Below are 15,767 nucleotides of genomic sequence, written 5' to 3' on the forward strand. Positions count from 1 at the left end.
ATGAACAGCTAGCCACCCCACACACACACACAAACACCCCCCCATAGGGGGGAAAGGGAGGGGGGAGAGGGACACCACAGGGGGAGGGTGCACAGGGGAACAGAGGGGAACCCAGATTAGTGTGGGTCCGACCGTCCCAGGGAGGGGCCCGGGTCCACCCCAGAGTCAGCCATGAGGAGCAGGGGGGAAACATTTACTCACCATACCGGAAAAGGCGGGCACCAACTCCTGACAGAACCCCTCTCCACCGAGGTGGGGGGGCTGTCGGCCAATACGGACGCCGCGACTCAGATTCCGACTGGTCGTAGGCGACCTGGCGAGACGTTTAACTCGCGGGGCCAGTCCCCGTCCAGTGGGACTATGTCGCAGCCGACCCAGCACGGAGCTAGGGCCTGCACGCGCTCGTAGGCCGGCTGGGGTGACCACCGGATCTCAACATCCAGCCCATCGCCCAGATCCAGCATCATTGCTTGAAGATCTCACAGGAACAAACTGGAGAAAAAAAGCTAACTAAAAAAGATTTATCTAAAAAAGCTTGTCAGGACCAGAGATCCCAGCAAGGAACTTAGGTTCTTACTCCTGACTAGGCAGAAAAAAACTGACATCCTGTAGCAGGGAGAGAGAGGATATACCCCCTGGGACAGCCCATAAGGTGTGGCCAGAACTTTTTTTCCTGCCTAGTGTCCTACTCCTGTAGGGGGCAGTATATCCCTACTGATATTAATCAAGACGTCTGCGTCTGTCAATGAGCGACAGAGAAATGTCATGTTCCTTCTACCAGCCACTGGACTAGACAGTGGGGGGGGGGGGGGGGGGCAGTAGGCTGATAAGCTTATCCCTTTGATCTCTCCTCCTATCAGTATGATTCTTGCTAGGACATGAACACTGCAAAACAACTGACCTGCTTTCTTCTCTTTTCAGTCTTACCATTGTACAGGGCAAAAAGACTGATACTAGGCATTATTTAATTGCACCACTTGCAATAAAAATAATAATCATTCGGTGTAATTGCTCACAAAGCTTTGTAATATGCCTGAAGTTCAGCTTTAGGATGTCCTCTATCTCAAGGCAGTTTCGTTTTGAGGGAACAGGGATGCAGAGAGACCGTGTGAAATTATCTTTATTCTCAGACCTATTTATATCCCATTATGAAGTTCTTCTGGAATTATCCTCCGGGACTGGCTTCAAATAAATTGTCAGTGGTGCAGGACCCTTTTTTTGGTTCGCACTAGAATCGGATCGCATGGGTGTTGATACCTATGCATTGCGATTCCACAGTTCGCACTGCGTTCTGCGAACCGATTTGGGGGCGTCTAACTTTCTATTGACACCTGCAGCGGTTTGCAGAGAGCAGTCTGAACTGCCTGCGCGTCAGATGCAATGCGGGAACCCGCACAGAAATCACACGGGTTCCCGAAGTGCACCAGTGTAATTAGAGACTTGCAGGATTTGAGCTTTTATTTCTCTGCCTAAAAGCTTGAAGCGTGTGCTTATTGGTGCGGTTTTGCGCGTTTTTATTAAACGTCTTTGATCATAACAGTTTTTTCCACAAACCCTCCATGGATACTAGTGATCGACCGATAGCCTTTTTTTTTTTTTTTGCCGATACCGATATTTTGGTCATCGGATATCGGTATCGGCCGATATTTTCGGACATTTAAAAAAACATTTTTTTTTCCCCACAGGTACTCTGGTGGAGGGATCTGGGGGTCTAAAAGACCGCAAACCCCTCCTCTACACTTAAAAGCATTAAAAACGCCCCGTTTGGCTGTTTTGAATGCTCGCATTTTTTTTAAATTTGCCGCCCAGTACCCGGAGACCCGATCAGAGCCGAATGCAGCTTTGATCGGGTCTTCCCTTCGGCAGAAACGTGCAGGTATGATTCCCGGGTTTCCCGGTGGGACGGGAGACCCGTTGAAGGGGGGGGGGAGGGGGGGAGGCGTCCCCTCCTGCTCCTTGTAATGACAGCCGAGCGGCTTCTCAGCCGCATTGGTTGTCATTACAAGACGGCTGACCGTCGGCTATGGACGCCGGTACCGTTGTGATGCCTCTAGCTGCAGGCATCACTCCGGTACAGCACTTTCCCGAAATCTCAGCGATATCAGTAACCTCAAGGGCCGATTCCGATATATAGGGGAAAGTGCATATCGGCCCCCGATATATCGGCATTGCCGATAATCGGTCGATCCCTAATGGATACATTATCTAACATGGAGGGGAGTTTCCAGGCAGAAAAGAAATTAGAGCTAAAAGTGCTTCTAAAGGCAGAAGGTTTTTTTTATCTTAATGCATTCTATGCATTAAGAAAAAAAACCTGTGTGCAGCAGCCCCCCTCAGCCCCGTGTTCATCCAGCGATATTGCAGCAGTGTCTCGGTTGCCTGGGACTCCCCTCATTTGCTTAGACAGCAGCACGGCGTCATTGGCTCCCGCTGCTGTCAGTCAGCCAATAAGGATAGGAAGTGGGCGGGGCTGGGCCATGGCTCCATGCTCAAATGGACACACGGAGCTGTGGCTCGGCGCGGGTGCCCCCATAACAAGCTGCTTGCTATGGGAGCAATCAGCAGGGAGTGAGGGGCCAGGAGCGTCGGTGAGGGACCCAAGAAGAGGAGGATCTGGGCTTCTCTGTGCAAAACCAACTGCACAGAGGAGGTAAGTTGAACATATTTGTTCTTTTTAATTAAAAAGATAAAAATAAATAAAAAAACAGACTTTAGTATCACTTTAAAATAGCAGTTTCTTTGAGATGCATTGGGCATGAGCCCTTTAAATGACAATACATTGAATGCATGCATATCTTCACCCATGTTTTAAACTGAAGACAAATTTTTAATTGTTACTTATGAAGAACAGATGTGGGGGAATAACGCTTTATAAATTGGGTTCCAATTTTTTTGGGAAAAAAAATAAATTGGGTTCTATGATAAATGTAGGTTTGTGGTGTTAAAAGTTCTGTATTTAGTCCTCTTTAGTGGTTTTCTTTTGGTGTTTTTCCTTAATTTTCCGCCTTTCTCTGCCCAGCTGCCTATATCGCAACCTCTTGGGGTTCAAGCCGTATGCCCGCAGTCTCTGCCCACTAAATTCCCTCCCACCCATTCGCACCATGGCACCCAGAATATGTCCAGCCTTCCGTTTTAGTTTCTTCTTCTTCTTTTCTTTCAGACACAGGTCATTCACTTTTGCCTCTAGCATTTCAGCCCCGGCAGAGTCTTTCTTCTCTGCTAGTATACGGTTGGCATTTGGCTTGCTCTTATTGCTTTTATTCACTTCTGCTTTCGGTTCATTATCATTGGCAGGGTCTTCCTTCTCTGCCAGTATACTGCAGACACTTGGCTTGCTGTTGGTGCTTTTATTCACTGCTGCCTTCAGTTCTTTATTCTTGTCAAAGTTTTTCCTCTCTTTTGGCATACTGTTAGGACTGGACTTATTCTCCGTGCTTTTATTCACTACAGCTTTTGGTACTTTAGCCTTGGCTTTCTTTGCGGTGGGTATACTGTTGGCATTTAACTTGCCCTTTATCCTTTCTTCATTATGACCTCCCTTGGACAAAGATTGATTTTTCAGCTCTGTTTCGGCTGAAGCCGGTTTCTCTCCTATCTCCTGCTTCAGTGAAGCGTTAATGTATGTCGATTTCTCCTGACCCGGGTCCAGCTGTATTGTTGGTTCAGTTTCAACAGATTTGAATGCCACCGTCCTCTCTTCTGACTGGCTCTTCAGTTTATCTCTGCGTTTCTTTCCTACTTTTGTCTTGGAGGACATTGTAGAATCTGAGTTTTCAGCACTTGCAGAGGATAAAATGAAATAAGTGTTACTGTGCAAAAGCATTGAAAATTGACGTCACATTTTTTTCATTCATTGCATTTTGTTCAGACAGCCCTGGACTGCCACCTTGCTACACACATATACTGCCCGTCATTAAGCTGGCAGTGGCACCCCCTGCATTCTTTAACCATAAGTCACATGATGCAGTGGAAGCCAGGTACTACTTTATAATGCACCTTTTTAGTAAGCACACCTCAAAAAGTTACACAATACTAATCTTTAGGGCTCGTTTACACTTGCGGCTGTGGAGGCAGTAAAAAAAGTAAGTTACATAGTTAATCTGGTTGAAAAAAAAAAAAAGGACACTAGCCCATCCAGTCCAAAAACACACAAATAGAAAACCTCCATATACACTGTCCTAGAGTTACTTGCCACCAGTTGCCCAACCCAACCCCTACCCTACCTCCGCTCCTAATCACTCACTCGTAAATTATCATATTTTATCCAGATCATACATGGCATCTCAAAAATGGCCCCCAGCTCTCTCGGCTCTTACAAACTGCCCCCAGATCTCCCGCCTCTTACAAATGCCCCCCAGCTTTCTCACCTCACATGTCGCCGCACCCCCCAGCTCTCAACAAAGCCATCCCCAGCTCCCTCACCTTTTAGAAACCTAGAATTCATCCAGCATCTTACTGTTTGGTATTACTGTGCTTTTTTTCTTCAGCACAGTGCCACTGACAGCTCTGTCTGTCAGCACTGTAGCACAGAGCAGAGGAGGAGTTTAACATCACTTCACTCAGCTCCATGCTAGAGTCCTGACAGGCAGAGAAAGAAGCCGACTCCGACTAGAACAAACAAAACAATGTGGGGCAGTTGCAGCGCCGGTACCCGGGGCACCCACCAGCCAGTGTGGGGCATATGCCCAGGGTGCCTGCCGCTCGCACACAAAAGCTGCCATACAGAAGCCTCTACCTGTGTGCGACAAGCTAAAAACATGCAGGGCTGCAGGATTCCTTACCAGAGGACGGTTTGGAGGTATGCCTTCATTGTCCAACGAGCACCTCTTCTCCTCCCCCAGCAGGATCCTGGCTGCTTCTGCCTGCTCCACGTGCCCTCAGTTTATTTCAACTCGCCTAATACGAACATGGCGAGCAGAAATATTGAGGGCTGCACTATCCTATACCCACAGTTGAGCCACAGTTTTACTGTCCCCAACCGTAACATAACATTGCAGCCTGAAGGAAATGTATATCAAAAACAAACAAAAATTCCCAGGCACTTAGTTAGCCTGCAAAAAAAAAAAACGAATTGACCCGGTCTAACACGTAACGTTAAAAACAAGCACACTTGCTTTAAAAAAGGTACAGGGATGCACGGGACACCCAGCAAGGGCCAGCAAAGGCACAAAGACAGCTGAAGCTATCCAGTGCATCCCCTCATTTATTTGTACTGTATACCTTACCTTCAGGTGCTATTGTGCCCTTGCACCTTGTGTCCCTGTACCTTTAAGGAGAGGTGGGCTCCCTTGATTGCAAACCTGCCCTTAATCTATCCATTGCTATATATGCTCCAATTTGAAAGACTCTTAAAATAACAGAGTTAGGACCACAGTACACTGGGGTGCCATGATGTGGCCACTGCAACGAACACATACATTATATTTGCAAATGTGTGTGATTGAACCCCTTGTTTTTAACATGGAACTGTTAGACAAGGTCAATTTGGTTTTGTTGCAGGCTAGCTGGTAACAATTTTACAGGCAATTCTCCTATGATTATATCCTATTGGATGAAACGCGTCAGGAAACCTTATTCTGCCATCTCCTCACTACATGCGTTGCCTTACATGATGACTTTGTAAGTGTATTTCTCTTTTTTTAATAAAATTTGAGAAACAGTTTTATGCTATGTTTGCACCGTTTGGTCATTTTCATGTACACACCATCCGTTGGGAAGTCCGGGCGTTCCATTGCTGACCACCCTATCCATCCAGGCATGTACCCTGGGCAACTGTATGCTGAGAGAGAGGACGTATTACCATAATCTGCTTTAATGACCCATATTCAATACGGAATTTTGGGTTCATTACCTCTGGTGAGCGCATTTGTATTACCTTGTTGGTGTTGGATTCTATCACAATTATCACCAGTATTTGTTTCAAAGTCACCTTTTCACTTGGGACTCTATTTCTGCAATTCTATATGGACATTTTCTCACAAAGATTTCAACTCTTTTTTATGAGGTTTAATTGTCATATTATTTTAATTTATTCTTCATTCATTTGAAGGCGATTTATGATTTTATGTATATATCCTTTTAGCGCTGCACTTATTTTATCTATGTTTGATGACCGCTACTTATGTCAAGTTGAAGTGCTGGCAGTTTTTTTGATCACAGAGTCAGTGCGGTTTGATTCCACTATTTACCTAGCTGGTAGGAGAGTTGGGAATTTTTGTTTGTTTTTGATGCGGGTTGCCCTTCCATGTGTTCCTTGTAAAGGCTAGTTATAGCTTAGGATTTGTTTGTACAGAAGTGAATGTAAGCATGCTGCGACCACAGCAAAATCTATATTCGGTACCAAATCCAACAGAACGCATTTAAGTATACAGGGTCACACCAAAACTGCCCTGCAATTGCATGTGGTTGCGTAATACTGCTGCGGAATTTCAAGGGTTAAAACAGGAAGCAAGAAGGTGACATATTACCTCCCAGCCTCCTGTCAACTGCACTCTAAAAAACGATCCACTGCAGTTTACATTTCAGAAGGTGGTAAAACTGCTGCAAATGTAAACTGACTCTTTAGGGGAGAGGGACTAAAAAGGGCTGTGTGCACAAATAAAGTGTATGTCTGTACAAAAAAAAAAAAATCAGTATATCGCTGCTTTATATGTACATATTACCATGTTTTCTGCTTTTAAAAAATGCTGCAGATACAGAAAAATCCCTTTTGATTCTGCCAAAAATCTAGTGAGCTCCTAACAGTGCCACTGCTGCACTGAAATCCCAAGCAGTGTTAACAGCCCTGCCCAGATCTCCTCGTGAGAATTAAAAAGCAGCTCCTCCTCTCGTTCGTTCATAAAAAGGGTGATGAGTTCTGAAGTCCTGAAGGGGAGAACTAGGCAGGGCTATTAATACTGCTTGGAATTTCAGTGCAGCCGTGGCAATGTGTCTGTCAAACCGATGTTAGCTCACTACATTTTTGGCAGACCAATGGGTACTTTTCTGTATTTGTAGCATTTTTAAAGAGACAAAACATTGCATGAACTGCAGAAAGGTTTTGAATATTTTTTTTTTTAATATTTTTTTTTCCCACAGACATAGGCTTTTAGGGCCAGTTCAAACTAAGAATAGCACAGGAATGCGCTTAGACTATTGCGGACACTCTGGAAATGCTAGATGCTTAGATTTTATGCTCATCTAAAAACTTCCAATACTTGGAGTCGCTGTCTTCGGACAAGCACCTAAGCTAGACAGCCAAGCAATTTGCAGGAGGTGGCCAATAATGGCAGCCTGACCCAAATACTTAAAGCGGAGTTCCACTCAAAAGTGGAACTTCTGCTCATCTGTCTGCTCCACAGCATGCAATGAGGGGGGAGCGGGTACCTATTTTTGCCAGGTACCCTGTCCCCACTTCAGTCGAACCTTGCCGTGGCGATGTACCTCAGAAGTTCAGCCCCCCTCCTCCTCCTGCTTCCAGGCCAGTAACCAAGCACTGCGCGGTTCGCGCATGCGCAATAGGGACCCGGCTGGAAACATCGGCAGCTGTGCCGACATCTCTCAAAAACGTTTTTTTTTTTTTTTGCCATAGGCTGAGCATCAAAAGTTTTCATCACTGTCCGTGTCCTCTCTGGAGGGATGTCCCCTCACTTCCTGCCCTAGTGACACCAGAAATAGGAGGGCGTGCGTTTCATTAACCACTTGCCGACCGCTCACTCGAGCTCTACTGCGGCAAAGTGGTTAGTTCCCGTCCAGCGACGTAGACCTACGTCCCTGGACTCCTCCCCTTGTGGGCAGCGCACGCGCGCCGCCGGAGGCTCGCTCCTGCTGTATTCAGTCACAGCGGGAGTCAAGCCAGGGGAGGAGCGGCGGTGATCACCGCCACTCTTCCCCGATCGTCGGGGAATCGAGTTTAGAGATCCACCCGCTTGTGTAAACAAAGCGGGCGGATCTCCTAAGTGACAGATTGCAGGGTTCAGCATAGCTGAACATCCGATCTGTCCCTGTGTCACTCAGTCACCTCCCCCCACACACGTTAGTAAGCACCAGGCATACATTAACCTCTCCCTCTCCAATAAAATTAACCCCTTCCCTGCCAGTGTCATTTTTACAGTAACCGTGCATATTTATAGCACTGATTACTATAGTAATGTCACTGGAACCCCCAAAAGTGTCAAAAATGTCAGTCAAGGGTCCGATCTGTCCGCCGCAATGTCGCAGTCCCTCAAAAAAAAAAAAAAAAAAAAAAAGACAGAAATCTTTCCCGTAGTTAGTAAACGCAATAACTTTTGTGCAAACCAATCAAAATACGCTTATTGTGATTTTTTTTTACCAAACATAGGTAGCAGAAAACAAATTGGCCAAAAATTTTAAAAAATTTAGATTTTTACATTTTTTTGGAGGGAATTTCATATAAAAAAAATGTGAAAAATAGTTATTTTTTCAAAATTTACGCTCTTTTTTTGTTTATAGCGCAAAAAGTAAAAATCGCACTGGTGATCAAATACCACCAAAAGAAAGCTCTGTTTGTGGGAAAAAAAGGACGTAAATTCCGTTTGGGTACAGCGTCGCACGACCGCGCAATTGTCAGTTAAAGTCGCACAGTGCCGAATCACAAAAAGTGGCCTGGACGTAAGACCGCAAAATCCTCCGGTGGTAAAGTGGTTAACATAGCAAGACACAGAGCAAAAAAACTTGGCAACCATTCCAGCAACCCCCCCATGCACACACTAAATAAAGTGTTATGTTATAAAATGCTCTACTTCATCCACCGCTCATGTGAATGGGCCCCCACAAATCTGCCCACTCTAAGATAAAATGTGATTGGCAGCTGCTATTCCCCAAGTGTGTCTATTGAACAAGGAATCCTACCTCTCGGTTATGGACTTCAGGATTTGCTGTTTCTTCCAGAGATTCTGTGCTTTCTGGCTGAAGGTATTTTGATCATAAATGTCGTCTTTTTCAGATCTGTAACAAGTCAAAATCCTGTTTACAAAGTTTGTCTACCAGCAAACAATAAAACTTCCTAGAGACTTTGGTTTCTGGCACAAATTAAACCCCTCTACAGAAACACTCATACCAGAGCATTGAATTACCTTGCAAGCACTGCTTAGCTAACCATACATGCATCTTTTTTGGAAGTGGGGAGGGGTGCATTGTGAATGATATTGACAAATAGGTTTTAGAAATCTTTCAACTGTTAGCAACCCCCTTAAAAAAAGAATTATGCCCCCCCCCCATTAAAAGTCAGCTGCTGCAGGAATCAATCAGTGTACCTGTGCTTAGTCGTAGACCCCTATCCCAACAATTACCCATTTTGCCTGCCATTAAAGTCAACCTAATGCAGCTTCCTGTTATGGGGTGGCAACAATGCTGCACTGCTCCTGAATACACAGCAGAGTTGTCAGTCTGACATATGGTCATACACCTGATCCAAAAACCATATGATAGATCATCCTTTTTTTTTTTTGGGTTGCTAGTCTCATATTGAAAATTAAGAGTTTACCAACATACAAAAATTCTCGTACGACAGAATAAATGTTGTAGTGTATTTGTATTGTTTTTTCGAATGACAACTGTACTGATTAAACAAAAATCGTATAATCTGGTATCGTACAAGAAAAATCTTCATACTTGTCCCTTAAGATATGGTTTGAGCTGTCCTAGTCAGCTCTTGAAAGCTGTGTTCTAACGATCAGATTATCGTGCAATCGCTTTAAAAGCGTTATTTTTCATACGATTTTGCAGAACATGTGTACGGACCCCATAAGACTATCTGGCTGCACTACAGTGGGATGAGAAAATGCTTTAGGAGGCGTGGCTATCAGCATTGTTACTACTGATTCATGTCTGTAGCTTTTCAATCAGCATATGGCAACACCTAGTCCTGCCCACCGTACATTTTCTTCGGGATTGGCAAGAAGGGGGCAGATTTATTAAAACTGAAGCGTGCAAAATCTGGTGCAGCTCTGCATAGAAACCAATAAGTTTTCAAGTTTTATTGTCAAAGCCTATAGAATCTAGTGCAGCTGTGCATGGTAGCCAATCAGCTTGTTCAGAGTGCTCCAAGTCTCGCCTCTTTTGCTGAAATCCTCCCACTGTGAGCTGCAGTCTCTGGAAGGAGAAGTTTGTAGGAAGGATGATTGAATTAGGAATGTAATAGAAGCTTATTGGTTTTTCTTTTCTTTTTTTCTGGGGGGGATCCACAGTGGCTGGATCTGGTACTGGTTTAGGCATACAAGAGTCCTTAGTTGTATTTTGAAAGTGACAGGCTCAGATACAATTGTTGGTTTCCATATTTTATGATACTATTGGGACACCTGCCTTTACACACACACGAACTTTAATGGCATCCCAGTCTTAGTCTGTAGGATTCAATATTAGGTTGGCCCACCCTTTGCAGCTATAACAGCATCAACTCTCCTGGGAAGGCTGTCCACAAGGTTTAGGAGTGTTTCTATGGGAATGTTCGACCATTCTTCCAGGAGTAAATTTGTGAGGTCAGGCACTGATGTTGGATGAGATTGCCTGGCTTGCAATCTGCGCTCTAATTCACCCCAAAGCTGTTCTATTGGGTTGAGGTGAGGTCTCTTTGCAGGCCAGTCAAGTTCCTCCACCCCGAACTCACTCATTCATGTCTTTTGGCACTTTTCCACTGCAAGAACCGGCTCGGCTCTACTCGGCCCGGTTTGCTTTTCCACTGCTGGTACCGCATGGTACAGTGTTGGAACGGTTCAGTACGGTTTGGTATGCTTTTCCACTAAAGTAGTACTAAAGTTAAGTGGGTGGGATAACAACGATTCTCTGACCAATCAGTGGCTAGTAGTGACTGCATGCAAAGGATTGTGGGATATGGTACCGGTATGGTACCTCTTGGAACCACAATCGAGGTGGTACTGTTTTAGAGAGCCGTACCGTTCGGTTCTATGCAGTGGAAAAGCGCCACCGTACCGAACCATTCCAACACCGTACCATGTGGTACCAGCAGTGGAAAAGCACAAAAGCGAGCCGAACAGTTCGGTTCCATGCAGTGGAAAAGCACCATTTATGGACCTTGCTTTGTGCACTGGTCCAAATCATTTGGTAGATGGGGAATTATGGTGTGGGGTGGTTTTTCAGGGGTTGTTCTTGGTCCCTTAGTTTCAATTAAGGGAACTCTTAAAGCGTTGGTATACCAAGACATTTTGGACAATTTCATGTTCCCAACTTTGTAGGCCTGTTTGGGGATGGCCCCTTCCTGTTCCAACATGACTGTGCAAGGCCAAAGCAAGGTCCACTCAGCACAGATTTTAGCTATCACTGTGAAAAGGACAGATTGTCAGCTTTCCCAGCAGCCTTCTCAGGTATGTGCTATACATACATATACACACACATATACAAAGGGCCAAGCTAGATCAATGTAGCTACAGTGCATCCAGAAAGTATTGACAGCACTTCACCTTTTCCACATTTTATGTTACAGCCTTATTCCAAAGTGGATTAAATTCATTAATTTCCTCATAGTCCTACAAACAATACCCCATAATGTGAAAGAAGTTTGTTTGAAATCTTTGCACATTTATTAAAAATAAATTACATGTACATAAGTATTCACAGCCTTTGCCATTACACTCAAAATTGGGCTACGGTGCATCCTGTTTCCATTGATCATTCTTGAGATCTTTCTACAACTTGATTGGAGACCACCTGTGGTAAATTTAGTTGATTGGAAATTACTTGGAAAGGCACACACCTGTCTATATATAAGCTCCCACAGTTAACAGTGCATGTCGGAGCACAAACCAAGCCTTTAAGTCCAAGGAATTGTCTGTAGACCTCAGACAGGATTGTATCGAGGCACAGATCTGGGGAAGGGTACAGAAAAAGTTCTGCAGCATTAAAAGGTCCCAATGAGTACAGTGGCCTCCATCATCCATAAATGGAATAAGTTTTAAATCACCAGGACTCTTCTTAGAGCGAGCCACCAGGCTAAACTGAGCAACCAGGGGAGAAGGGCCTTTAGTCAAGGTAACCAAGAACCCGATGGTCACTCTTGACAGAGCTCCAGCATTTCTCTGTGGAGAGAGGAGAACCTTCCAGGAGAACAACCATCTCTGCAGCACTCCACCAATCAGGCCTGTATGGTGGAGTGGCCAGACGGAAGCCATTTCTCAGTAAAAGGCACATGACAGCCTTGCTTGTGAATTTGCCAAAAAGGCACCTGAAGGACTGTCAGACCATGAGAAACAAAACTCTCTGGTCTGATGAAACAAACATTGAACTCTTTGAATGGCAAGCGTTATGTCTGGGGGGGGAACCAGGTACGACTCATAACCTGGCCAATACCACCCCTACAGTGAAGCATGGTGGTGGCAGCATTATGCTGTGGGGATGTTTTTCAACAGCAGGAACTGAGGGACTAGTCAGGATCAAAGGAAAGATGAATGCAGCAATGTACAGAGACATCCTTGATGATGACTCAGACTGGGGCAAAGGTTCATCTTCTAACAGGACAACGACTCTACGCACACAGCCAAGATAAAGGAGTGGCAACAGGACAACTCTGTGAATGTCCTTGAGTGGCCCAGCCAGAGTCCAGACCTGGACCCGATTAAACATCTCTGGAGAGATCCTGAAAATGGCGGTGCCCTGACACTCCTCAGCCAACCTGCTGGGAGCTTGAGAGGTCCTGCAAAGAAGAAGATTGTGAGAAACTGCCCAAAAATAGTTGTGCCAAGCTTGTAGCATCATACTCAAAAATACTTGAGGCTGCAATTGGTGCTGTGAATACTTTCCGGATGCACCGTATGCAACAAAAATCATACCTATAGTCCAGCTTTGAAGCTGAACTCCAAGTAGATATTAAAGTCAATAAATGCAGCCTTCCAATAAATAATATAGAAATAAATGTATTAAGTAAAAGCAATGCAAGTATGTGAATTCAAGATGTTATCAGCCTCTCGCAGTCCCTGCAAAAAGGGGGAGAGAGAAGCGGTGCAGGAAGCCAGTCAGTTGCGCTGCATTTCAAGAAGTATGCAGATGGGAGGAGAGAGCAGAGTAACAAGGAGCTGAGCTCTGGAGCCTACTGCTTCTCCTGTTACTATCATGTCACTAGCTACGCTAGAAAGGAGACCTGTACATGTTACTGGAGATCATTTCCTCACCTGCCAGACAAAGCTGTGCTGTATGACAGAGCTGTGCAAGTCTCAGCAAAAAATTGACACAAAAAAACCTTTGGCAGGTAAAAAAACAATTCCCATAGTTTTTCCACTATGTATTTAGCAATTAGCCTGGATTTCAGCAATAGAAGAAGGGGCAATTAACTATAGAGAGGAACTCCAGCTCCTTTTGAACTCCCTCACCCACGAATATCCACTTGCCATAAAACGACTAACCTGTACGTCATTTTGCGGCAAGTGGTTGTACCGAGGTAATGCCTGCAGCTGCAGGCATCACCCCAGTACCATTTTTTTTAAATCGATGGTTGGCTCTCTTTTAAAAACAACCGATGCAGCTAAGCAGGCGTTTGGCTGTTATTACAAGCAGCGGGAGTGAACGCCCCCCCTCCAGCTGCTCACCGGAGTGCTCCCATCCCACTGGGAGACCCGAGCGACCAGCAGGCACGTCCCCCGGCTGCCGGAGAACAGAATAAAGCCGGAATCAAAAGTATTCAAAAACACAGATCTTAGCGTTTTGAATACTTTTAACTGCAGAGGAGAGGTTTGGGGTATAAAATGAACAAGGGTGATCAGCGCTATGGAGTATACACAGACTTGTATAAAGTACTCGAAATTTCTACTTGAGTAAAAGTACAAGTGCTCGATCAAAAAGTGACTTGAGTAGAAGTGGAAGTGCTCGCAGAAAAAGTTACTTAAGTAAAAGTACTAAAGTATTCAACATTTTTTTTACTTAAGTATTGCAAGTAGTTTTTTCAAAAAATTTGCTACTTAAGTACTAAAAGTAAAAAGTACCAGTAGTTTTGAAAAAAAAATTCTACTCAAGTACTGAAAGTAGAAGTAGAAGTACTGTGTTATGTAGTTATTAAAGAAAGAAGTCAAAAGTTTGAACATCATATTGTTTTTTATTATTTCAAATGATTTATTCAAATGATTAACCTGTGTTTGTTAGTAGTTTCTTGATGCACTTTAAGCGCTGTAGCACCATTTATTTGTTTGTTTCATATTTTCTTTTTATTGGAAAGATTTGGTATAGCAGCTTTTATTATACACAGCCTTTATTTTCGTATGCGCTGATTTACAAATGACATTTTACACATTTTTTGAGCTTTATGCAACCTGCCATCTACTGTTCTGGCAGTGGTAATTTTTTTTAAAAGTAACGAGTAACTATGCAGCACAAAAAAAAAATATCGGAGTAGAAGTATCGAAATCATCGAAAAAATGTAGTGAAGTAAAAGTAGAAGTAGGAGAAAAAAATTCTACTCTAGGAAAGTACAGATACCGCATTTCGGTACTTAAGTACAGTACTTAAGTAGTTCTACTTCGTTACTATACATCTCTGAGTATACAGTAAATGTGTGTGCTTTATTGAAAAGGTGTAAGCTGCCAACAACCAACCCCTAGGGGTTAAGAAAGGGAGACAAGTGAAAAGGGTTGAAACGGCGCTACCTTACAAGAGATAAAGTGCCGAGTGTATAAATAAATAAATAAATAAATAAATAGATGGTGGTATGATTATATTTTATATCGTAAAAAATATATAAATATAAAGTGCACTAGTGATTGGTGGTCAGTGAGGTAACCAATTTTTTGACCCCAAAAATAGTGTGCAACAATAAGGTGAAAAGTGCTAGTGCAAATAAATTAATGAAGAAAGGTAAATAAGTGAACAGTGAATTTTATTTCAAAGGAAAAATAAATGATTTACAGCGTGGTTGCACCAGTGATAATAATAGTGAATTATTTATAAATCAACGAATGAGATAGAGCTCTTCTTGGTAAGAAGTAACCACAAATTCCACTAGGGAATCAACCCAAAAAATAAAAATATGAGTGAATAGACAAGTGAAAAAAACAGGTAAAAAGAATTTCGGTTGCATTCACCAGTGTGCCCACTAGGTGTCGCACCTCTCATACAACCTGCTTTATGATAGATTTCCGAGGGACAAAGATAATATCCAGGGGTTCCTCCAATGTCATCCCTTCTTAGTTCCTCAGAGATAAAAGAGAAAGGGAACCCCTTGGTATAGTATGAATAGCAATAGAGAATAGCGGAGGTAGTAAATCACAGTTGAAGCTGTCCGCGATCAGTAGTAGAAGAAGCCGGGAAGCTTCCGCGTTCCACGGCCCTGGCTCCAAAAAAAACGGAAGTGACGTAGTGACGCATGACTCCACCCTACGTGTTTCGTCAGAGGACGTCTCTATAGTATGAATAGCAATCGGGAATATCTCAGCTATTCCCGATTGCTATTCATACAATACCAAGGGGTTCCCTTTCTCTTTTGTCTCTGAGGAACTAAGAAGGGATGACATTGGAGGAACCCCTGGATATTATCTTTGTCCCTCGGAAATCTATCATAAAGCAGGTTGTATGAGAGGTGCGACACCTAGTGGGCACACTGGTGAATGCAACCGAAATTCTTTTTACCTGTTTTTTTTCACTTGTCTATTCACTCATATTTTTTATTTTTTGGGTTGATTCCCTAGTGGAATTTGTGGTTACTACTTACCAAGAAGAGCTCTATCTCATTCGTTGATTTATAAATAATTCACTATTATCACTGGTGCAACCACACTGTAAATCATTTATTTTTCCTTTGAAATAAAATTCACTGTTCACTTATTTACCTT

General features: G+C 43.7%; 1 protein-coding gene across 2 annotated transcripts in view; it reads right to left on the reverse strand.

The window, feature by feature from the left end:
- Nucleotides 1-2,910: 2,910 nt before the first annotated feature.
- The window catches only part of KRI1 (KRI1 homolog), a 51,564-nt gene continuing 38,707 nt past the window's right edge, over nucleotides 2,911-15,767 (reverse strand). Inside the window, exons 18-20 of one of the 2 annotated variants that reach the window (XM_082255607.1) lie at nucleotides 8,851-8,946; nucleotides 3,640-3,779; nucleotides 2,911-3,591 (exon numbers count right to left, since the gene is read on the reverse strand). In XM_082255607.1, the coding sequence (XP_082111733.1) occupies nucleotides 2,957-3,591; nucleotides 3,640-3,779; nucleotides 8,851-8,946 (871 nt within the window). In that variant the 3' untranslated portion in view covers nucleotides 2,911-2,956. Of the gene's footprint in view, nucleotides 3,780-8,850; nucleotides 8,947-15,767 lie in introns of both variants that reach the window. The other variant, XM_082255606.1, reaches the window with a different exon arrangement.

Source organism: Pelophylax lessonae (genome assembly GCF_965119305.1).
Source record: "Pelophylax lessonae genome assembly, chromosome: 4".
Taxonomy (NCBI): Eukaryota; Metazoa; Chordata; class Amphibia; order Anura; family Ranidae; genus Pelophylax; species Pelophylax lessonae.